The sequence below is a fragment of the Osmerus mordax genome (genome assembly GCF_038355195.1).
Source record: "Osmerus mordax isolate fOsmMor3 chromosome 28 unlocalized genomic scaffold, fOsmMor3.pri SUPER_28_unloc_8, whole genome shotgun sequence".
Taxonomy (NCBI): Eukaryota; Metazoa; Chordata; class Actinopteri; order Osmeriformes; family Osmeridae; genus Osmerus; species Osmerus mordax.
The window spans coordinates 122631-146741 of record NW_027120411.1 but is presented as its reverse complement, the minus strand read 5'-3'; the positions used below and the strand labels follow the sequence as shown (position 1 = coordinate 146741).

The 24111-nt window shown below is 51.2% G+C and overlaps 1 protein-coding gene across 1 annotated transcript; it reads right to left on the bottom strand.

Moving 5' to 3' along the window:
• Positions 1-1205: 1205 nt before the first annotated feature.
• c5 (complement component 5) lies at positions 1206-22738 on the bottom strand. Its single transcript, XM_067231908.1, has 41 exons — positions 22677-22738; positions 22154-22349; positions 21125-21272; positions 20905-20975; positions 20733-20827; positions 19189-19271; positions 18360-18450; positions 18175-18283; positions 17506-17641; positions 17306-17421; positions 16489-16680; positions 15602-15805; positions 15085-15291; positions 14740-14892; positions 14497-14626; positions 14069-14134; positions 13683-13895; positions 13421-13505; positions 13071-13153; positions 12542-12681; positions 11688-11918; positions 11408-11468; positions 10818-10907; positions 10309-10521; positions 9985-10060; positions 9510-9672; positions 8933-9037; positions 8589-8760; positions 7113-7300; positions 5511-5663; positions 5350-5412; positions 4342-4435; positions 4234-4273; positions 4031-4121; positions 3709-3783; positions 3154-3259; positions 2595-2681; positions 2304-2393; positions 2034-2117; positions 1715-1856; positions 1206-1616 (listed from the first exon to the last, which is right to left on the bottom strand). The coding sequence occupies exons 1-41, from the start codon at positions 22736-22738 to the stop codon at positions 1484-1486; spliced, it is 5037 nt and encodes a 1678-aa protein (XP_067088009.1). The 3' UTR covers positions 1206-1483.
• Between the last annotated feature and the right edge of the window lie 1373 nt (positions 22739-24111).

Genomic DNA, 24111 nt, shown 5'->3' with positions numbered 1-24111 from the left:
CCTACATAGTGCATAGTGACAATTGTCGAGTCGGCAGACACCCTATCCATTGAATAATCTCGTTTGGTATAAGGTCTCAGTGCTGTTTGCTGGGGTCATGGATTCCCAAGGTGGACTGAAAGTTGATATTGGGTCGGACTATTACAACCAGGGTTGTGTTTAATATTATAGGTTAGTCACGGTTTTAGCTAGTCACTCGAAGGACTGTTGACTAATGCTTTCCTGTAGGTACTGATTTTACAGTTGAACCATTTACACAGCGTCTACACGCGTTTTTGTATTACCTCATTGATGGACTGGTGACACCTATCTTCACGAAGCAACAGGTCCAGGGTAACTTGTGGTCACATCAAGTGTCTTTAGAGACCAGTGTAATCAACGGGAAAATATCCTTCTGGTTCTTTACTGGAGTGAATGTCTCAAGCAGCAACACATAGCGTTATGCGTTACTACCTGCCAGGCGGACCATCCCACACGGTGACAGAACCGTACGGGTTGTCATTGTCAGCTTGGAGTTCGCAAGCAGGGAGGCGAACAGCTTAACTTGTCTGTTGTTATTAAGAGAATACAGCAAATCATCCGCAAGCTCAGGTAGCGCTAGCTTCGCTTGTACAGCTTCTCTGGTTAGCTAGCGGAGCGTGTTGATTAGCTTGCAGGATTGACGCTACAGTAGATTCTTGTACAGCAGAATATTGAGCAGTTGACGCTACTTTATGGTACTGCCTCTTACCTTAATATACAGCCCGAGGACAGTGGAGAGACATGTTTTTACCGTGGACCGAATACACCTTCTCGAACGCCTATCCGACCGGGCAGCTTCTTTACTGTTGTACCCTGGTCTTGAACGGCGTCTTGCACAGCGTCGGCTCTGCTGCAGGTAGCAGGGAATCCTTTTGATTGACAGCTGTTGCTGCCAATGATCAACCAGACACGGGGTGGGACTCGTTCTCGATTGAACCAATGAAGTGTGGGCCACGCTCGAGAGAGTTGGCATCACCGGAGCTCTCCATGGTCCTGCTAAGGTTAGCGCAACAATCTGCCAATATTTAATGTACGACTAAAATATCCTAAACAAACCACAAAGATGTTAACAAAGCTATCTGTACACGCTAACAGTACTATATCTAACTGACATAATATCGCTACAATATCATACCAAGATTCTTTTCTCCAACTAACCTATACAGAATAGACAGTCCACACACCATCGTTGAAACTTTATTGATAAGAAATGTTGTACTCCCTATACTTTTTACAAAAAGTCAAAAAAGTACAAATTGCCACAATTGGGAAGGAGATGAGACAAGCAAATCAAATCAAATTTATTTGTATAGCCCTTTTTACACGCAAGCATGTCACAGAGGGCTTCACATACGCCCATAGAACTGCCCCTCAACCAACCTCAACCCTCAACCCACAATTCACACATTTCATTTATCATTTATTGACCATTTACTGGAAATAAAATCCTACATCACGTTTGTTAAGGGCAGCCATCAAAAGTTAAGCTGAATTCATAATCATCCAGAACCTTCACAAAATCAGAACACGGACTTTCTGTGCAACCGATTGGCCATTTTTCCACTGTTGTCTTCGAATCCAATATGAATCTGTATCTGTAGTTGACAGACAAAGCAGGGTCAAGCACAGGGGTAGGCACAGCTCAGTGGTTAGAGCATTGCACAGTCACACACATGCACAGTCTCACACTCACTTGTAACGCTCGTCCACAGGTATCTTGAGTTTGTCAGACACCAGGGTGAGGTACACCTCTCCCGGCTTCATGTCCACACCATCACACGTGGTCTTCTTGATAAACTCCACCTCCAGGTCTTTAGCTACGTTCTCCTTCTCCTCTGCCAGGACCAATAGAGAGGCAGACAGAAAGACAGGTTGACAAACAGATAGACATGTTGACAAACAGACAGACAGGCAGATAGACAGGCAGACAGACAGACAGGCAGACAGACATGCAGACAGGCAGATAGACAGACAGGCAGACAGGCAGACAGGCAGACAGGGTCCATCCTTACCCCTGATCATGGGCTCCAACACCGTTGCAACATAAATGATAAATTCTCCTTCTGTGGCAGTGGACTTTATCTGCACCTTGAGGGCTGTTGGCATACACACACACACACACACACAATAAACACACTCACACAATATACACACACAGGCTTGTTGGAATTATCTGACAATACTGTTTGTAGAAGTGCTGTGTTTGTAGGTGTGTGTGTGTGGTGTGTGTATGAAGTGTGTATTAAGTGTGTGTATGGAGTGTGTGTGTGTGGTGTTGCTACCGTATTTGACGGCAGGTTGGCAGGTCTCCTTCAGGCGCTGTTCCACAGTGACCGCTCTGCTCACGTTATTCCTGAAGGAGCTGCACTCCACTGCAGGACACACACAGCTGCCTCGCTCAGCCACGCGCTCCAGACATGCTTCTACACTGCACCAGCAGTGCTACAGACATGCTTCTACACTGCACCAGCAGTGCTACAGACATGCTTCTACACTGCACCAGCAGTGCTACAGACATGCTTCTACACTGCACCAGCAGCGCTACAGATCAGCCATTTTGGGACTCTACCTACCTGACAGGCAGCGACACTGCTCTCCCGCACAGAGGCGCTGCAGCTTGGTCTCCACCAGAGGAGAGAACATCCTGGAACACACTGCCTCTGGGGGGCAGTAGAGAGGCACGTTACATCACACCTCCTCATCCCTCCTACCTCATCCTCTCTTTCTCTCCCTTTCTCTTCCTACTCATCCCTCCTACCTCATCCTCTCTTTCTCTCCCTACTCATCCCTCCTACCTCATCCTCTCTTTCTCTCCCTCCTCATCCCTCCTACCTCATCCTCTCTTTCTCTCCCTCCTCATCCCTCCTACCTCATCCTCTCTTTATCTCCCTCCTCATCCCTCCTTCCTTCTACCTCATCCTCTCTTTCTCTCCCTCCTAATCTCTCTCCCTCCTCTCTTTTTCCTCCCCCTCCATCCCTCTTTCCTCCCTCAGCCCTTAGTCCCTCCCTCCTTCATTCTCTCTTCTCCCCCTCCCTCCTCCAGGCAGTCAGTGATTCAGTAGGTGTGGAGGCGAGGCAGGGGGAGGCAGGGGGAGGCAGGGCGAGGCAGGGGGAGGCAGGAGGGAGGCCTACTTCTTGCCCGTAGCTCGTAGACTCTGAAGAAGCAGTCTGAGGCCATGCCCATCTTGAAGCTCTGCTGGAACCTGAATCCTACGCAGGCAAAATCAGTGGATGGCACCTACACGAGAAAAACACACACGCCAACCCACACACAGAGACAGACACACACACACACAGAGACAGACACACACACGCTCACACACAGAGACAGACACACACACACACAGAGACAGACACACACACGCTCACACACAGAGACAGACACACACACACACAGAGACAGACACACACACGCTCACACACAGAGACAAACGCACACACACATTCTTTGAAATCATACTGAGTACCATGTTGGATAGTTGTTACTTTTTGTGTCTGGTAAATACAAAACGTTCTCTGACTCTAACCACCAAAACACAGTTAGAACTCTGTGCTCTTCTGATCCGTGATCTGATGTCGTTCCACACGCCATTATCATTAGTTGCTTTGGTTAAATGCATGAAATGTTTTCAAATATAATATAAAGAAATAAGATAAAAGATGTTGTGGCGGGAATAAGTAACTCACAGAAGTGAGCTGGATGGTGAGCAGGTCTCCGTTGATCTCGTAGTCGTCCATCACAGCCTCCAGACTGTTCTGGAGCTGAGGAGAGGATTAGAAGGGTCAGGGGGGGTAGTGTGGGGCAGGAGAGATAGTGTGGGGCAGGGGGGGTAGTGTGGGGCAGGAGGGGTAGTGTGGGGCAGGGGGGGTAGTGTGGGGCAGGGGGGGTAGTGTGGGGCAGGAGGGGTAGTGTGGGGCAGGAGGTGTATTGTGGGGCAGGAGGGGTAGTGTGGGGCAGGGGGGGTAGTGTGGGGCAGGAGGGGTAGTGTGGGGCAGGGGGGGTAGTTACATAGTCCAGATCCTCAGTAGAGGGCTGTACTCCTGTGGGCATCTGGATCTCCATCACAGTTTGAAGAGACTCCTCTGACTCGGGTTTGTACCTTTAAACAGACACACACAGGCAGACACACACACACAGACACACATCTAGTGGTATCTTGATCAACAGGTAGATACATAATAAATTCAGTATTTCCACTGAAGGCTGCTCACTTAGCACAGGCGACGATGCGAGGGCTTTTCCTCATGAAATCTGAAGACAGATGTGCACAGTTACTACTCCATTCACTACAGGAAGAATAGAGACTAGGATAGTCTTACCGTGGGAGTCCGGATCAGGTCCTATCACGTTTATAGAGAAGTCGAAGTTGCAGTTGTCACTTTTGTCTGCCAGTTTGTAATACAGGGTCCTCAACTGTGATCAGAGGAGAGGAGGGGAGGAGAGAGGAGCTGGTATTGTAGCTGAATACAACATCAAGTTTACTGATGGACATTATTACTGAAACTGATTTGACTCCAATCCTGGCTGTGTCATGTACAGAGGAGGGTATATCTCAGTGGTTAGTGACTGCTAATGAAGAGGTTACAGGTTCAAGACCCCCTGTACTGTCCACTGCTTTGGAAAAAAAGCATCTGCTAAATGCAGATGTTGTAGCTAGGGAAACCAGCTTACTTTACCAGCTGCAGATGTTGTAGCTAGGGAAACCAGCTTACTTTACCAGCTGCAGATGTTGTAGCCAGGGAAACCAGATTACTTTACCAGCTGCAGATGTTGTAGCCAGGGAAACCAGATTACTTTACCAGCTGCAGATGTTGTAGCCAGGGAAACCAGATTACTTTACCAGCTGCAGATGTTGTAGCTAGGGAAACCAGCTTACTTTACCAGCTGCAGATGTTGTAGCCAGGGAAACCAGATTACTTTACCAGCTGCAGATGTTGTAGCTAGGGAAACCAGCTTACTTTACCAGCTGCAGATGTTGTAGCCAGGGAAACCAGATTACTTTACCAGCTGCAGATGTTGTAGCTAGGGAAACCAGATTACTTTACCAGCTGCAGATGTTGTAGCTAGGGAAACCAGATTACTTTACCAGCTGCAGATGTTGTAGCTAGGGAAACCAGCTTACTTTACCAGCTGCAGATGTTGTAGCCAGGGAAACCAGATTACTTTACCAGCTGCAAATGTTGTAGCTAGGGAAACCAGATTACTTTACCAGCTGCAGATGTTGTAGCCAGGGAAACCAGATTACTTTACCAGCTGCAGATGTTGTAGCTAGGGAAACCAGATTACTTTACCAGCTGCAGATGTTGTAGCTAGGGAAACCAGCTTACTTTGACCTTAGAGAACCCAGTACCGCCTCCGATGGAAACCTTAACATCTTTTTCCTCCGTCAACTGGCAAAAGCACACACACAAGACAGTGTTTTCTTTAAAGGAGCGTTTGAAAAAATGGTTTTGTGCGTGGGGATGGATGCTATGGGTCCTAGTCTCACCTGGATGGGCCGGGCTACTGGTATCTTCTGTGTGAGCGTGACCTGGGGCAGGTCTCTCCCCTGGCTGTAGGAAACATCCACCTTCATGGCCAGCCTGCTGCTGTCGGCCTGCAGGGTGTACTGGGTCAGAGCCCCCAGAGCCATCATCATGTCCTGGGGGGGAGGAGGAGGGAGGAGGAGGAGGAGAGGGGGAGGGGAGGGGAGGGGGAGGAGAGGAGGAGGGGGGAGGAGGAGGAGGGGAGGAGGAGGAGGAGGGGAGGAGGAGGAGGAGGGAGGAGGAGGAGGAGGGGAGGAGGAGGAGGAGGAGGAGGGAGGAGGAGGAGGAGGAGGGAGGAGGAGTAGGGGAGGAGGAGAGGGGGAGGGGAGGGGAGGTGGAGGAGAGGAGGAGGGGGGAGGAGGAGGAGGGGAGGAGGAGGAGGAGGGGAGGAGGAGGAGGAGGAGGAGGGAGGAGGAGGAGGAGGAGGGAGGAGGAGTAGGGGAGGAGGAGGAGGAGGGAGGGGAGGAGGAGGGGAGGGGGAGGAGGAGGGGAGGAGAGGAGGAGGGGAGGAGGAGGAGGGAGGAGGAGGAGGAGGGGAGGGCGGGAGTGAGTGAGGAGGGAGGAGGGAGGAGGGAGGAGGAGGGGAGGAGGGGTGGAGGAGGAGGGAGGAGGAGGAGGGGAGAAGGAGGAGGGAGGAGGGAGGAGGGAGGAGGGGAGGAAGGAGGAGGAGGGGGAGGAGGAGGGGAGGAAGGAGGGGGAGGAGGAGGGGGAGGAGGAGGAGAGGAGAGGAGGAGGGGAGGAGGAGGAGGAGGAGGGAGGAGGAGGAGGAGGGGGGAGGAGGAGTAGGGGAGGAGGAGGAGGAGGGAGGGGAGGAGGAGGGGAGGGGGAGGAGGAGGGGAGGAGGAGGAGGGAGGGGAGGAGGAGGGGAGGAGAGGAGGAGGAGGGAGGAGGAGGAGGAGGGGGGAGGAGGAGTAGGGGAGGAGGAGGAGGAGGGAGGGGAGGAGGAGGAGGGAGGAGGAGGAGGGGAGAAGGAGGAGGGAGGAGGGAGGAGGGGAGGAAGGAGGAGGAGGGGGAGGAGGAGGGGAGGAAGGAGGGGGAGGAGGAGGGGGAGGAGGAGGAGAGGAGAGGAGGAGGGGAGGAGGAGGAGGGAGGAGGAGGAGGAGGGGGGAGGAGGAGATGGGGAGGAGGAGGAGGAGGGAGGGGAGGAGGAGGGGAGGGGGAGGAGGAGGGGAGGAGGAGGAGGAGGGAGGGGAGGAGGAGGGGAGGAGAGGAGGAGGGGAGGAGGAGGAGGGAGGAGGAGGAGGAGGGGGGAGGAGGAGTAGGGGAGGAGGAGGAGGAGGGAGGGGAGGAGGAGGGGAGGGGGAGGAGGAGGGGAGGAGAGGAGGAGGGGAGGAGGAGGAGGGAGGAGGAGGGGAGGGCGGGAGGGAGGGAGGAGGGAGGAGGGAGGAGGAGGGGAGGAGGGGAGGAGGAGGGGGAGGGAGGAGGAGGGGGAGGGAGGAGGGAGGGAGGGGAAGGAGGGAGGAAAGAGGTATAAGAGAAAGATTCTGATATAGCATGTGCGTGTGTGCGTGTGTGTGTATGGGTGTGTGTTTGTGCGTGTGCACGCGTGCGACGGTGAGACACACCTGTGCAGACTGGAAGCCTCCATAGTACTGTTCCTCTGTCAGCCACCTGACCACCGGCAGGGCGTAGCTCATCTTGTTCTTCAGCAGGGAGCTCAGCAAGACGTAGCTGGTGATCTCCACTGTGTGAGGAGGAAGCTGTTCACCCACCTTCACATTCTCCTGCCAGTACCTCACGTTAACTGGGTTCCCTGCACCACACACATAATCATATGATTACTATGGCAGAATATTTCTCTCTTTGTTTTTTGCCTCTTGTGAGCAACACAGGTTCTGTCTGACCGAAGGAAACGAGACAGACATTTACACATTTACATTTAATCATTTAGCAGACGCTCTTATCCAGAGCGACTTACAGTAAGTACAGGGACAGACAGACAGACAGACAGACAGGAGGACAGACAGGAGGAAAGATAGACAGACAGACAGACAGACAGGAGGACAGACAGGAGGAAAGATAGACAGACAGACAGGAGGACAGACAGGAGGAAAGATAGACAGACAGACAGGAGGACAGACAGGAGGATAGACAGACAGACAGACAGGAGGACAGACAGGAGGAAAGATAGACGGACAGACAGACAGACAGACAGGAGGACAGACAGACAGACAGACAGGAGGACAGACAGGAGGACAGACAGGAGGACAGACAGACAGACAGGAGGACAGACAGGAGGACAGACAGACAGACAGGAGGACAGACAGGAGGAAAGATAGACGGACAGACAGACAGGAGGACAGACAGGAGGAAAGATAGACGGACAGACAGACAGGAGGACAGACAGGAGGAAAGATAGACAGACAGGAGGACAGACAGGAGGAAAGATAGACAGACAGACAGACAGGAGGACAGACAGGAGGAAAGATAGACAGACAGACAGACAGACAGACAGGAGGACAGACAGGAGGAAAGATAGACAGACAGACAGGAGGACATACAGGAGGAAAGATAGACGGACAGACAGACAGGAGGACAGACAGGAGGAAAGATAGACAGACAGACAGGAGGACAGACAGGAGGAAAGATAGACAGACAGACAGACAGGAGGACAGACAGGAGGAAAGATAGACAGACAGACAGACAGACAGGAGGACAGACAGGAGGACAGACAGGAGGACAGACAGACAGGAGGACAGACAGGAGGACAGACAGGAGGACAGACAGGAGGACAGACAGACAGGAGGACAGACAGGAGGACAGACAGGAGGACAGACAGACAGGAGGACAGACAGACAGGAGGACAGACAGGAGGACAGACAGACAGGAGGACAGACAGGAGGACAGACAGACAGGAGGACAGACAGACAGGAGGACAGACAGGAGGACAGACAGGAGGACAGACAGACAGGAGGACAGACAGACAGACAGGAGGACAGACAGACAGGAGGACAGACAGGAGGACAGACAGACAGGAGGACAGACAGACAGGAGGACAGACAGACAGGAGGACAGACAGACAGGAGGACAGACAGGAGGACCTTTCTCCCTGGAGGACTTCTCCAGATCCTTGTACAGGATGTTTGCTATTGGGTTCCTTAGATCCTGCAGCAGGAGGGCGTAGGCGGCCACCGCCCTCACATAGATACTCTTGACCCCTTGTGCATTCTGGGAAACATAGTCTGCAGCACGCTTCAGACTGTCAGAAAAGTCCTGGGAGGGGTGAAAGGTTGTGACAATGTTGTGACATCATTTCACAGGCCAGTTAAGGCCTGTTCATATGGCCTCAACAACACACACCAACAATGTTCAACAAACAGCAAACGTTCCACTGTTGGCTGTTGGGTTTGGACTGTTTGGAAACATGACGTCAAACTGTTTCAACCTTCAGGTGCAGCTTATTGTTGTCCAATTCCGTGACCGTCTTGATCCCGATCATGACGAAGGAGGTGATGAGGATCCGGAACTCAGGGCTGCCCTGTTTCACATCCTGCATGGAGAAGGCCTCAGCACACACACACACATACACACACACACCATACACACACACACCATACACACACACATCATACACACACATATGGGAGTCAGGTGGCTGAGCGGTTAGGGAATCAGGCTAGTAATCTGAAGGTTGCCAGTTCGATTCCCGGCCGTGTAAATTGACGTTGTGTCCTTGGGCAAGGCACTTCACCCTACTTGCCTCAGGGGGAATGTCCCTGTACTTACTGTAAGTCGCTCTGGATAAGAGCGTCTGCTAAAATGACTAAATGTACACACACACATACCTTAGTAACGTAAATAATGTACTGCCTTCTTGGCAAGACGTATGGATCTGTGTGTGTGCGTGTGGTGTGTGCGTGTGGTGTGTGCGTGTGGTGTGTGTGGTGTGTATGTGTGTGTGTGTGTGCATGCGTGTGGTGTGCATGTGTGTGTGTGCTTCCCAGATGCAGGGGGTCACCTACAGTAAACTTGGTGTCAGGGGAGTCCTCCACGAACGAGCCGTCCGCAACCTGGGCTGTGTCCACCAGCCAGGACAGGGTTCTGAACATGGAGTCATAGTCCGCTGAACCGAAGTCCAAGTAGCTCGCCACCTGGCCCATGGTCTTCATCACTTGAGATGTCACCCTGCAAGACAGGCAGACAGACAGGCAGGGAGGAAGACAGTCAGGCAGGGTCACAGGGCTGGCAGACAGACAGACAGGTAAGGAGGCGGGCAGAGACAGACAGGTAAGGAGGCGGGCAGAGACAGACAGACAGACAGGTAAGGAGGCGGGCACAGACAGACAGACAGGTAAGGAGGCGGGCAGAGACAGACAGACAGGTAAGGAGGCGGGCAGAGACAAACAGACAGACAGGTAAGGAGGCGGGCAGAGACAGACAGACAGGTAAGGAGGCGGGCAGAGACAGACAGACAGAGAGACAGACAGGGTAACTCACAAGGTGCTGGGCCCCTTCTGCTTCCACATGCTGTAACTCCCGTCTCGATTTATGAAGGACTTGACGCTCACGATGCCTTTAGGAGGCAGGAGGCAGGAGGCAGGAGGCAAGAGACAGATGTAGGAGGCAGAAGGGAGAAAGGAGGCAGGTCAGTATTAACACTTGCTGATTTTAGATAAACATCTGAGAAATAAAGAGACAGAGAGAGACACAGACAGACAGAGAGAGAGAGAGAGAGAGAGAGAGAGAGAGAGAGAGAGAGAGAGAGAGAGAGAAAAGCATGAGTAAAGCAGAGAGGCCAAACTAAAAGCACGTCTCCCCCACCCTCCTTCATCTTCTTCTTTATGTTCCCTGGGCTGATGGGTTCGTGGGGGTCCAAGGTCCCCCAGCGACCCAGCTTCTCCAGGAAGTGGAACACGTAGTAGTATGGCGTGACCCTGAGCACGTCCATCTGACCAGACCCCATCGGGACATTCAGCAGCTTCTCCAGTCCCTTGGGCTCCCCCACGATGGCCAGGATCTCCCCCAGGACCTCTCCTGCAGGGAGGGACACGCCGGACGGCCGGCGGGCGGGCGTGAGGGGTTACAGCAGGGTTCCTGGACAGATACCTGCCTGTAGGTTTCTCCTCCAACATGAATCTAGCACACCTGATTCTAATAATCAGCTGGCTGATCAAGTAACTAGTGTTGTGGTTGAAGCATAACCCAACAGGCAGGTAGCTCTCGGAACAGGGTTGGAGACCCCTGGGTTAGAGGTCAAATCCTGTCCCCCCTGTGTGTGCATGTGTGTGTGTGTGTGTGTGTGTGATAAATCAGTACCTGTCATAAAGTACCTGATATGATCAGCTGTCTGTCCACCGAGGTGTAGGGGACGACCTGCTCAGGGACCCAGTACTTCATCTGGACTGAACTGATGGAACTCCCTGAAGACACAACAACACAACACACAACAACACAACACACAACACACAACAACACAACACACAACAACACAACACACAACACACAACAACACAACACCAACACACAACAACACAACACCAACACACAACACCAACAACACAACACACAACAACACAACACACAACAACACAACAACAACACAACAACACAACACACAACACACAACACACAACACAACACACAACACAACACACAACAACACAACACACAACAACACAACACCAACACACAACACACAACAACACAACAGCAACAGGATTACAGGAGATGCAAACGTAACACACCTGTCGGAAATGTTTTGTAGCCAGTAAGATCTCAAAAGCATCAAATCCACATCAGTGTAAATGTATTGAGGCAGTTTCCTTGCGTCATCATCGCCGTGCAGACAGTGTTAGCCTCCGTGCTTCTCAACACTTTAATAATAATGTGACCAGTCGTGTGGCAGCACTCCAACACCTACCGTACAGGGCTCTGGGATCTAGGTTCTTTACTTCCAACTTCTCCGTCAAGACTCCCTCAGGCTGGAGGGATCGTAAAATTAACAATCAAAATACTTCACAAATAATCATTTAAATAATATTTCTCAGAAGGATCCAATCTCTGCCATGATCAACTTTCCACACACTGCAGATGGCAGTTGAAGCAATCATTGTGTGATGGGGAAAAAACACACACACAAAAATAAATTATATATATAAAATAATAACATAATAATTGTGTCCTTGTGACTGAGAGCAGACCTTGACATAAAGAGTCTTCTGTACTGTGTCCAGGACGCCCTGAGAGGTCTGCAAGGTGAAGGTGAGCTCATGTCTTCCGCTCTCAAACGCCAGCAGGGTGAAGGTGACTGGACGGACAGAGTCTTGCTGCAAGGTGGACATTGTGCACTTGGTGGTCCAGAGCCCGTCCTTGTCCACGCTGTGCCCATGGTACAGACACACGCCTGGGCCCGCTGTCAGGGTCACGCAGAACTGACAGAGACAGTGAGGAGGGAGACAAGACAGGTTAAAGTGGCCTGCTGTCCTCTGGTTCCCTCACCTGTCCTGGTCTTTTTGTCTCTCTCTCTCTCTCTCTCTCTCTCTCTCTCTCTCTCTCTCTCTCTCTCTCTCTCTCTCTCTCTCTCTCTCTCGGTCTCCCTCTCTTTCTGTGTGTCTCTCTCTCTCTGTGTGTCTCCCTCTCTCTGTGTCTCTGTGTGTGTGTGTGTATCTCTCTCTCTCTCTCTCTCTCTCTCTCTCTCTCTCTCTCTCTCTCTCTCTCTCTCTCTCTCTCTCTCTCTCTCTCTCTCTCTCTGGGCTGGGTCAAGCTGGATCTCCCTCTCTTTCTGTGTGTCTCTCTCTCTCTGTGTGTCTCCCTCTCTCTGTGTCTCTGTGTGTGTGTATCTCTCTCTCTCTCTCTCTCTCTCTCTCTCTCTCTCTCTCTCTCTCTCTCTCTCTCTCTCTCTCTCTCTCTCTCTCTCTCTCTCTCTCTCTCTCTCTCTCTCTCTCTCTCTCTCTCTCTCTCTCTCTCTCTCTCTCTCTCTCTCTCTCTCTCTCTCTCTCTCTCTCTCTCTCTCTCTCTCTCTGAGCTGGGTCAAGCTGGGGTCAGGGATGCCGACCTGCAGGTCATGCGTCTGCTGGTTGTAGACGGAGCCGCTGAGCTGGAGCTGTTCCCCCCGGACCATGGAGTAGGGCAGGGGCACATCCACACTCACCGGCTGGGTGACGGAGATCTGCTTGGGCTCTGCCACACAGAGGCCTGGGGGCAGGGGAAGGGGTTTGGGGGTAGTTTGATGGAGAGAAGGAGAATTGAGAGAGGATAGGGAGGGGCAGGGGGGTTGGTGGGGCAATGGTTGAGAGGGTGAGGGGTAATATTAAGGAAAGATGGTTAGGGGAAGATGGTTAGGGGAGGGGTCAATACACTTTAGGAAAAAAGTCACAGTGTTGAAGCCCTGTAGGGTTGCAGTACCACAACCTGCTACTAGGTGGCGACTGTGATCTATTTTCTGGTGAACAGCCTTGAGTCCAGACCTATCTTAAAGACACAGCTGAACCACGGACCACCTCACTGAGACCAGGAGGGGAGGAGGAGACAGGGAGTGGACAGGATATGACATAATATTAAGTGAGGATATGACATCACAGTACCGTTGGCAAACATGGCCACCGCTGAGATCTCCCATGTGGTCAGAGAGTCTGGCAGCTTGACAGGTAAAGTCAACACCCCAGCCCTGGAGAGGGAGGGAGGGAGGGAGGGAGGGAGGGAGGGAGGGAGGGAGGGAGGGAGGGAGGGAGGGAGGGAGGGAGGGAGGGAGGGAGGGAGGGAGGGAGGGAGGGGAGGGAGGGAGGGAGGGAGGGAGGGGAAGGGTGATCGGGGGGTGAGTGCAGTGACCCTTTTAGAAAGAGTATAGTACTGACAGATACAGACAGGTCAGATAGGTGAAGCTCTATAGATCCATGTTGTATCCAGTGTGTGTTTGTGTGTGTTTCGTCCTTACCTAGCGACATGGACCTCAAACAGCCAACTTTCTGGGAAAAAGCTTCTCACATACTTGGGAGTGTTGTCAAACACTGTCTCAAAATCTACACACACATGCATACACACACACATACACACACATGCACACACACACAGCTGGAGTTATCAGCCATAGCAAAGCATTGATATTTTCTGGAAATGTTGACCTAGTGACCTAGCCCTAACCCTTAACCTGCCCCAACAGTGACTAAGACCAGCCCGTTGAAGACACAGAAACTCACCGGCCCTCGCATTCCACAGCTCCGTGTCTGGTTGGTGTTTAGAAAACTCACAGCACTCCACAAACACCTGCCGGGCCCTTTGCACAGACAGGAGTTTGTACACCATGTGACCCTCCTTGGGGAGGACCTTGAGGCGGTCGGAACATTGGACGTACACCGGGTGGTGTTTCAGGCCTGCCCAGCAGAAGGCCACATACTCCAGGTACAGTTTAGCTGCGGATAACACGCCCGGTAGAGGCAAGAGACGGGTAAACACCACGGTACAGAGTCACGTGACTCGTACACAGGGTCACGTGACTCGTACACAGGGTCACGTGACTCGTACACATTTGCTGTTTGTTGTCAGCGTGTTGTGGAGGAGTACGGATGGTCGATTGTTGACCTACATTTCTCTTTCTTCATCTCATAGGTGAGCGACCGTTTGGGCCGGACCAGCTCCTGACAGACGTCCTCTGAGCATGAGAGGTCAGGTGGGGGTCAAGAGGAGACACACAGGTCAGGTGGGGGTCAAGAGGAGACACACAGGTCAGGTGGGGGTCAAGAGGTGACAGACAGGTATAAAATATATATACGTATATCATGACCTGTACTTGATGTGCTAAATAAATGTGAGAGGCCAGGAGTGGTACTGCATGTACCGTGTGATACTGCTGTGAGAGGCCAGGAGTGGTACTGCACGTACCGTGTGATACTGCTGTGAGAGGCCAGGAGTGGTACTGCACGTACCGTGTGATACTGCTGTGAGAGGCCAGGAGTGGTACTGCACGTACCGTGTGATACTGCTGTGAGAGGCCAGGAGTGGTACTGCACGTACCTTGTGATGGGATGGCCTTGGCGTTGGCGTTGGTCATGAAGGTGAGACCAGCCAGGCGGAAGATGTCTGCGATGTCTTTACCCCCGCCTCCTCCACAGCCTGGGTCACTCTTCTCAATGTGGCGTAGCACCTAAACACAGGGGTCAGGAATCGGATGCGATTCAGCGTCATCCGAATCTAACGCACATCACATCAGTTAGATTTGTGTGTCCAGTGCAGAGGGGCGGGGTTAGCGGGCCTCACCTTGGCCATGGGGTCGACCCGGGAGGAGCGGAGAGCCTGCAGGGCCGTGTCCGTGGCCGACAGCGCCACCAGGGCCTCGGTCCCCGTCCTCACCTGCAGACTGACGCTGGAGCCGGGCCGCGCCTGCTGCGTCGCCACGTAGGACAGCTCTGCCTGGGAAACACACACACCAGGAACCTGTCATCCAATCAGGAGAGGCTTTTAACCAAACACACAAACATGGATGGTGAGTCACTAGCCAGTTCCAGGTCTGTTCCAGGTCACCAGCCTCAGTCACAGCTCTAGGCCATGGTCCTGTTAGAGTTATGACCACAAGCTAGACACTAGGTGCTGAGCTAGGCTAACCTGGAGCCCGTTCATGCAGTTAGCCTTGACCCCAAGCCACACAGAGTCTGCCACCAGCTCAGTGGCTCCCTCGCCGTGCAGAACGTAGTAGACCAGCACGCGGATGGACGGCACCATCCGAGGGGTCACCTGGAACCTCACGGACTGCACCGAGCCCCCCAGGTGCGGCTGCGTGTCGGACGCTTCCACACGACCGTTAGAGATCACCTGGAGCCCCGAGAGAGGGAGGACACGTCAGGTGTTTGGGTGATGGTTAGGGTTAGTGTGTGATGGGTGTTTGTTACATATTATATAGGTTTGCTTGATTTTCATCCAAAGCCACGAACAAACAGTGCATGTAGAGAGCAGATCTGCAGAGGGCAGATCTGCAGATCTGCAGATCTGCAGTCTGCAGAGGGCAGATCTGCAGAGTCTGCAGAGTCTGCAGAGAGCAGATCTGCAGAGGGCAGATTTGCAGATCTGCAGAGAGCACTATAAACACCGTATCAAACATGGTGAGCTCAGGTGCCCTACTCACCAGGTAGCTGACACTCTTGATGTTCAGGAAGGCAGCAACACTGAAGACCACATCGATGTTGGCCTGTGTCCCGACCTCCAGGGTGTTCAGGTTGGGGGGGACGCTAATGTAGAGGTAACGTTTCTTGGGAGAGTTGTACACCGTGGCCTCCAGAACAAACTCAGCCTGGCTCTGAGGGGGCAGGTAACTGTCGTCCGTCTTGAACTGAAATCAAAAGTCAGTTCGTGTGATGACGATACTGTCGTCTCCCCTGTGCAGTTCATTTATTTGTTTTCGGCAATATGGTAGTTTTTGGGGGTTGGTAGGTGTGACTTCAATGTGCTTACAAATACATATCTGAATTAAGTTTACATCTTCAATAATAATATCTTAATGACTTTAACATCTAAATGTAAACCCAGGTAGATGTTTGACATCTTTGGAATTCAAGACAAAATGTAATATATCAATATTTGAGTTAGCAGAGGCCAGCTACGGCTAATTCAGAGGTCTCTGGGTAGGAGCGAGGCCTGTCCAGTAGATGGGAGACCAGGAGAGATGGGAGACCAGGAGAGATGGGAGACCAGGAGAGATAGGAGACCAGGAGAGATGGGAGACCAGGAGAGATGGGAGACCAGGAGAGATGGGAGACCAGGAGAGATAGGAGACCAGGAGAGATGGGAGACCAGGAGAGATAGGAGACCAGGAGAGATAGGAGACCAGGAGAGATGGGAGACCAGGAGAGATAGGAGACCAGGAGAGATGGGAGACCAGGAGAGATAGGAGACCAGGAGAGATGGGAGACCAGGAGAGATGGGAGACCAGGAGAGATAGGAGACCAGGAGAGATGGGAGACCAGGAGAGATGGGAGACCAGGAGAAATGGGAGACCAGGAGAGATGCGCTCACGTTGATCCTGGCGGTGAGGGTGTTGGCCGGCCAGTTACAAATGAAGTACGCCACGCCGTCAGAGCCCGTCTTCGTCTTCTGCTGGGCGCAGTCCAGCCTCTCCGTGTCCATGGAGACAGTGGTTGCCATGGCTTCCAGCAGTTTGACAGGTACCCGGGCCACGGGCTCACCCAGAGGATCCAGCACCAGCATCTATACCAGAACCACACCAGAACCACACCAGAACCACACCACACCAGAACCACACCAGAACCACACCAGACCCACACCAGACCCACACCAGAACCACACCAGAACCACACCAGACCCACACCACACCAGAACCACACCAGACCCACACCAGAACCACACCAGAACCACACCAGACCCACACCAGAACCACACCAGAACCACACCAGACCCACACCACACCAGAACCACACCAGACCCACACCAGACCCACACCAGAACCACACCAGACCCACACGACACCAGAACCACACCAGAACCACACCAGAACCACACCAGAACCACACCAGTCCCACACCAGAACCACACCAGAACCACACCAGAACCACACCACACCAGACCCACACCAGACCCACACCAGATCACACAGGGCACACACAGGACATATCTATACCAACCCTACCCCCCATGTCTGTCTACTGAACATCACTCTCCTTCATTACATGTGTGCAGGACATGTCCCACACACATTTCGAGAACAGCTAATGTGTCCCTTCCACTTTTATTAAGTCCTTCTAACAGCATGATCCTCAACTACGCCCCGTTACGGAAGACTGTGATGGTGATGATGGTGATGATGATGTCCTACCCTGATTTTGTACGGCAACAGGGGTTTGATGAAGAGCGGTGTGGCCAGGAGTTTCATGGTGTACGGAGACTTCACAAACTTCACGGTTGTCAACTCAGCTTCCTGGGAGAGACCACCTGAGGCGAGGGGGGAGGTGTGTTGTCATGTTCCAGTTTAGAGGCAGACGTCAGATCTGGTGCTGTGTGGGGTCGGTGACTTACCGGTTCTTTCCATCACGCTGACCGCAACATACAAGTTTTCTTTTCCAAACATCTGCTCCAGGGTCAGTGGACTCTCGTGGTGAGCCAAGGCACGCTTCACGTTGACTGTCGTTTCCATCGTCCCGTCGTCCTGCAACTGAGAGGCAGGAACTTTGTTTATACACCGCCCTCAGACACGAGGCAGTGTGCTTTACATAGAACCATGTTCTACAGTAAACACAGGATGTTGAAGCGTGAGGAGACACGTGACTGAGCGTGGGGAGAGACCTGACTGAGTGTGGGGAGAGACCTGACTAAGCGTGGGGAGACCTGACTGAGCGTGGGGAGACCTGACTGAGCGTGGGGAGAGACCTGACTGAGCGTGGGAGAGACCTGACTGAGCGTGGGGAGAGACCTGACTGAGTGTGGGGAGAGACCTGACTGAGCGTGGGAGAGACCTGACTGAGCGTGGGGAGACCTGACTGAGCGTGGGGAGAGACCTGACTGAGCGTGGGAGAGACCTGACTGAGCGTGGGGAGAGACCTGACTGAGTGTGGGGAGAGACCTGACTGAGCGTGGGGAGACCTGACTGAGCGTGGGGAGACCTGACTGAGCGTGGGGAGAGACCTGACTGAGCGTGGGGAGAGACCTGACTGAGCGTGGGGAGAGACCTGACTGAGCGTGTCTCACCTCGGTTCTGACGATGGAGCCGGACAGGACGACCGGAGTTTTTTTGCCGCTCACGTAACCAAACCTCAGGTAGACTATCGCACCGGAAACAGGAGCTCCGTGGACGTACCTACAACGCAGTACAGGTCACACACACATACACACATGGTAAACACACACACACATTGCTCTGTCCTCCAACCCACCTGCCGACGACCTTGATTTTGAATTGTTCAGCGTTCCCGTAGCTCAGGTAGTTGGACTCTGGCAGGATCTGGATGGCGATGCTGGGTAGAACTGAGACCAGGGGAGAGGGAATTCAGACTGACCAGGACCCTGGCCTGAGACCAGGGGAGAGGACATTCAGACTGACCAGGACCCTGGCCTGAGACCAGGGGAGAGGACATTCAGACTGACCAGGACCCTGGCCTGAGACCAGGGGAGAGGACATTCAGACTGACCAGGACCCTGGCCTGAGACCAGGGGAGAGGACATTCAGACTGACCAGGACCCTGGCCTGAGACCAGGGGAGAGGACATTCAGACTGACCAGGACCCTGGCCTGAGACCAGGGGAGAGGACATTCAGACTGAGCAGGACCCTGGCCTGAGACCAGGGGAGAGGACATTCAGACTGAGCAGGACCCTGGCCTGAGACCAGGGGAGAGGACATTCAGACTGAGCAGGACCCTGGCCTGAGACCAGGGGAGAGGACATTCAGACTGAGCAGGACCCTGGCCTGAGACCAGGGGAGAGGACATTCAGACTGACCAGGACCCTGGCCTGAGACCAGGGGAGAGGACATTCAGACTGACCAGGACCCTGGCCTGAGACCAGGGGAGAGGACATTCAGACTGACCAGGACCCCTGGCTCTGCTCTGTTCTGACGCCTCAGGATGGGAACTATGACCCCCAGGTTAATTGTAGCAGGGGCGTAGGTTTCATTTTATTAAAAAAGCCTGGCCCCGCCCACGTTTGAAAACAGACCGAGCCCCCCCCCCCCCCCTGGGCCGTTGGCATGACGCCGGCCTACTCACCGTATTCCTTGATCTCGAACTGAGCTCTGACCGAGGTGACCAGAGGTGCCCCGTACGATGCCTCCACAGACCACAAGCCAAACCTGCCGTCACATGTCAACATCACATACAGACACCACTGCTGTCAGTGTGCGCATTGGGATTCTAGGTTCAGACCTTAAGGAGGGCTCAATGGGGGTGACATGATGTGTCTTGCACTGTAAAAAACCCTGCTTAATCACACATTTTACCTTGATAACAATTAATACATTGTTTTAACAATTAATTAATAATAAATAAACATTTATTATTTAATATTTAACATATTAAATAATAATTTATATTAAACATTGTTTTGACATTGGCTAAACTCATACCCAAAATCCAACCCAGGTTACCCTACATTTACATTTAGCAGACGCTCTTATCCAGAGCGACTTACAGTAAGTACAGGGACATTCTCCCGAGGCAAGTAGGGTGAAGTGCCTTGCCCAAGGACACAACATCAGTTGGCATGACCGGGAATCGAACTGGCAACCTTCGGATTACTATCCGGATTCCCTCACCGCTCAGCCACCTGACACCCTGACAGTCATAACCCTCTCAAAACTTCTCTCTCCTCATGAGTTATAACATCTCTGCGGAACATTCCTTCTACTTCTCTGGGAGCATGAAGCTGTGTCGCCTAAATGTTCCTGGAAACATTTAATTTAGGAAAAAACACATAACATCTACATGGTCTTGATTTCCTGTCCTCTTTCTCATCTGGTTCTCTCTGTCTGTCTCTTTCTCTGTGCTGACCCCATCCAGCTCTCTCTCTCTCTCTCTCTCTCTCTCTCTCTCTCTCTCTCTCTCTCTCTCTCTCTCTATCCTCCCCAGTATAAATCTGCTGTTGCCAGTAAAATCTAAAGTTTGAGTTTTAACAATTTTCTTCATTAGTCAGTGCATTAATTTAGATTGATAATCCTGGAAAGAATGTACACAGTGTCCCAATCAACGCCAGGGAGGTATTCCAGAAAGCAGGTTATGCAACATAACTGGGTAAGTTAACCCAACAGCTGATTTGCAATGTTGCTACAACGCTGGGTGTCAGCTGGGGAGTTAACTTACCCGGGTATGTCACATGACCTACTTTCTGGAATACCCCCCAGGTGTCGGACTCAGCACACAAGTCAAAATTGAGGTAGGCTAAGAAAACATGACAAACCTAAAGATAGTTTCTAAATGATAGGCCAACCAATCATCTTATTTTGACTAAAACATAAAAAAAATATTACATGAAGCTCAAAAAAACAGTATTTGCACTCAAATGAATGCGAGCGCTCGCATTAGCTATTGATGTCCCTGCCAAAGCTGATATAAAACTTGCGTCCCTGATCTGTTGTATAGTGGGTTAATCAAGGGGAGGTTCTATAGCCTAGTCGTGCATTGAGCGCAGATTGAAATAAAAAAAGGGAATGAATTAGGGGCCTGTACCTCAGTAGAGTTTTATGTCTAACAACGCCTCTGGGTCTGAGTAGCCTACTACAACACTAGTGTGGACTTCCTCTCAGGATAAAGCTTACTTGGGTTTGAGGGGTATTTTGAAGGGGTCCTGCAGAGACGGAATACCCTGACTGTTCTGCAACTCCACCGTCTCCACGATCTCCTCATCTGGATCCTGCGGAGAGACAGTTCTGTTCTAGCGTGTTCTGCGTTCTGCGTTCTGGAAGGGGAGAACTATGAGAGGTCACTCACTCTGAAGGTCACGAACACGTTACGCTTGGCTGTGGTGAGATCCTCATTCAGGGAGAAAGCCCGGACCTTCACTGTTCATACACACACAAACACACACACAGACATAAAGTGACTACAGCATGGTTATACATTGCTGGCATTATAATGCATATAAACATGAGCCCTCTCTCCCTCCCTCTCCTCCCTCCCCCCTCCCCTCTCTCTCCCCCCCTCTCTCCACCTGACTGTTGAGGGGTGTACAGTGGTTTGTCCGTCTGTATAAACAGGAATCCGCTCCTCCTGGAAACAGGGATCTCAACAGAGTTGCTGAACTCGTTGGTCTGAGCAAAGAGGATGACGTGGGTTGCATCTTTCACCAGCCCCCTGACCTGGGTGGGCACCAGGAGGGTTTTAATCACCATTTCATACAGTCAAACAAGGTATACTTACACTAAGTGACAATAAATAAATACCTTAAAAAGCTATTCCAAACAAAAAATACAAAATACAAAATAAAGAAACACAGAATGAAAAGTTTTACAAACTTCCAGTACAGGTACAGTCTCTCAAATATCAAATGTCTCAAATCAGGTATTTCCTTCTTCTAAAGCACAATTATTATATATTTTTTTAACCTGCTGTTTAAAATTTCACAACTTCAGAGTCCAGTAAGGTCGAACGTTGCCAGGACAACACTACCTGGTGGCCGCACTGCACTAATACCTCCACCTGGGGGCGCTGTCAGGCCAAAAACTGTACTAGGTAGGAAGTTTTGTATTTAGTCCTATTTAAATCAATTTATTCTACTCTACGATTTGAAGGTTTCACTCGTTCGATAGCTAGTGCTAGCTAACTAGCTTTTTCCGTTGAAAATAAAAGTAACTCATTTGGCAACAATTTTAACAGACCGGGAAGGCAACACGTATAGTATTCTACCTGCGCTCGTTGCTGTCTCAGGAATGTCGAACGAGTGAAAATGTCAAATCGTAGAGTAGAATACATTGATTTAAATAGGACTAAATACAAAACTTCCTACCTAGTACAGTTTTTGGCCTGACAGCGCCTCTGGGCTGTGAGCTTAGTGAGACATGGAAGTCCCTTCTGAACAGGAGAGGAAGGAAAAGGATAGTGTGGAGGGTTCAAAGAGTTTCTGCTGTAATGTTTCCCATCCTGTTGCAGTATCCGCACAGTGACATGGGAAGGATTCGAACCTCCAACCTTTACATCTCCAGACAAACCACCACCTACCCAAAAACACCTGTCCTCTCACCTGTAGACTGATGGTCTGCTGGTGGGAGGAGCTTGTCGTCAGGGTGACAAAGGCCTTGTCGTAGACCTTGGCGTCTCTCGCCAGTGAGCTCTTCAGCTCCAGGTACACCTGCACGTCCTCGGTGTAGTCCATCACCTGCACCATCACGCGCTCGCTGGCCTCCAGGCGCCAGATCTTAGGGGCCGTGATCAGGTACCTGCAGGGGAACGCTGGGTTGAGAAGGTCGCAGGTCGAAGGTCGATCGTTTGAGAAGGAAGAGATGCCCACGCTGTGATCCACGCTCTCGCTCAGCGTGACACACTCTTACACACACTGTCAATACACACTCTTACACACACTGTCAATACACACTCTTACACACACTGTCAATACACACTCTTACACACACTGTCAATACACACACTTTTACACTGTCAGACACACACTTTTACACACACTGTCAGACACACACTTTTACACTGTCAGACACACACTTTTACACTGTCAGACACACACTTTTACACACACTGTCAGACACACTTACGATTTGGAGTCCTGTGTCTCCGCCAGGCCCAGGAGGAGGAAGCTCAGGAGGAGGGTCCTCATGGTCGTCTCACACACACACACACACACACCGCTGACAGCAGGGAGGAAGGGAGATGCTTCTGTCTATCCAAGAGGTACACACACACGGCCGGGACCAGAGGAATGGAGATGTGTTTCGGTCTGAGAGGAGCAGCTCTCTGGGGTGACCCTTCTGCCCCCCTCCAACACAGCCTGGCTGGGTTAATGATTCCAACAGGAGAGGGGGGGGGGAGGGGGGGGGAGGGGGGGGGGAGGGGGAGCTTCTCTTCAGCCCTCCTGATCTGAGATGCATCTCTGCAGCTGTCGTCTGTTCTTGTCCTGATCACACACAAACACACCTCCCACACACAGACACATACACATACATACATACATACATACATACATACATACATACATACATACATACATACATACATACATACATATACATACATACATACATACAATCGCAGACGGACACACACACACTCACACACACACACAGGTAAAATGCAGTTTTGTGGGTGTGTTTTCAGAATGGAGTTTCAAGGATTGCAGAATAATCTGTGTGAAAGTCCATCAGCTGAACAAGGTTCAAGTCTAAAACCTCTCATTTGCGTTTGTTTAAACGTCCACAAACAATTGTGTTGACACAGTTAGATAAAGTTAGATTTCCGAAAAATCACATGCTTTTGCTCAGGAAAATTCTCACAATCAATGGATTTAGCAAACATTTGTCCCTCCCACACACACATACACACATACACACACGCAGAAACAAGAATCTACAGATACACACCCAAGTCAAGTCTTTCTTTTGTTATAGTAATATTTATGGTATATTTGTCACAATAATTCAGTAAAAACATTGTGTGTTGCATTTGACAGCAAAGGCTAAGCAATCATTTACTTGGAGCATTAGCTGCAATACAAAGTGGTCGATATATAAGTAAACATAATATATACTGTTACACTTTTAGCATTTAAGTTATACATAACGTTATACTTACGTTATACTGAGATAAAGTGACCGTTTTGGAAATAGAGTACATCTTATCAATAACATATTTACATAGCTTGTACATTTTGTTTAAGTTATTTACACATTGTAAACTCCTCGGACAGTCACTGCACATACACAGCAAGGACTGGGCCAGTCCAGAGATATGCTTCATACACTGAAGTTAAAAATGACATGTTTTGAATTTCACTCAAACTTTGAGGAATTGTTTTTTCAACTCCTTCCTAGTCTGATGTGGTTGTGACTGCTCTACAGAGCATCACATGTACATCACATGTACAGAGCATCACATGTACATAACATGTACAGAGCATCACATCTGGGATCATCTTGGTTGTCTCCTGGCCCAGTGCCACATTAGACAGGATCTCTTTAAACAGCATACGGGAGT

Coding starts and splice junctions, on each gene's coding strand:
- c5 (XM_067231908.1), bottom strand. CDS start 22,738: ATGAGGACCCTCCTCCTGAGCTTCCTCCTCCTGGGCCTGGCGGAGACA. Junction 10,908..11,407: donor AGATCCCAGAGCCCTGTACG/GTAGGTGTTGGA, acceptor TTGTGTCTTCAG/GGAGTTCCATCAGTTCAGTC. Junction 9,673..9,984: donor CAGAAGGGGCCCAGCACCTT/GTGAGTTACCCT, acceptor CCTGTCTTGCAG/GGTGACATCTCAAGTGATGA.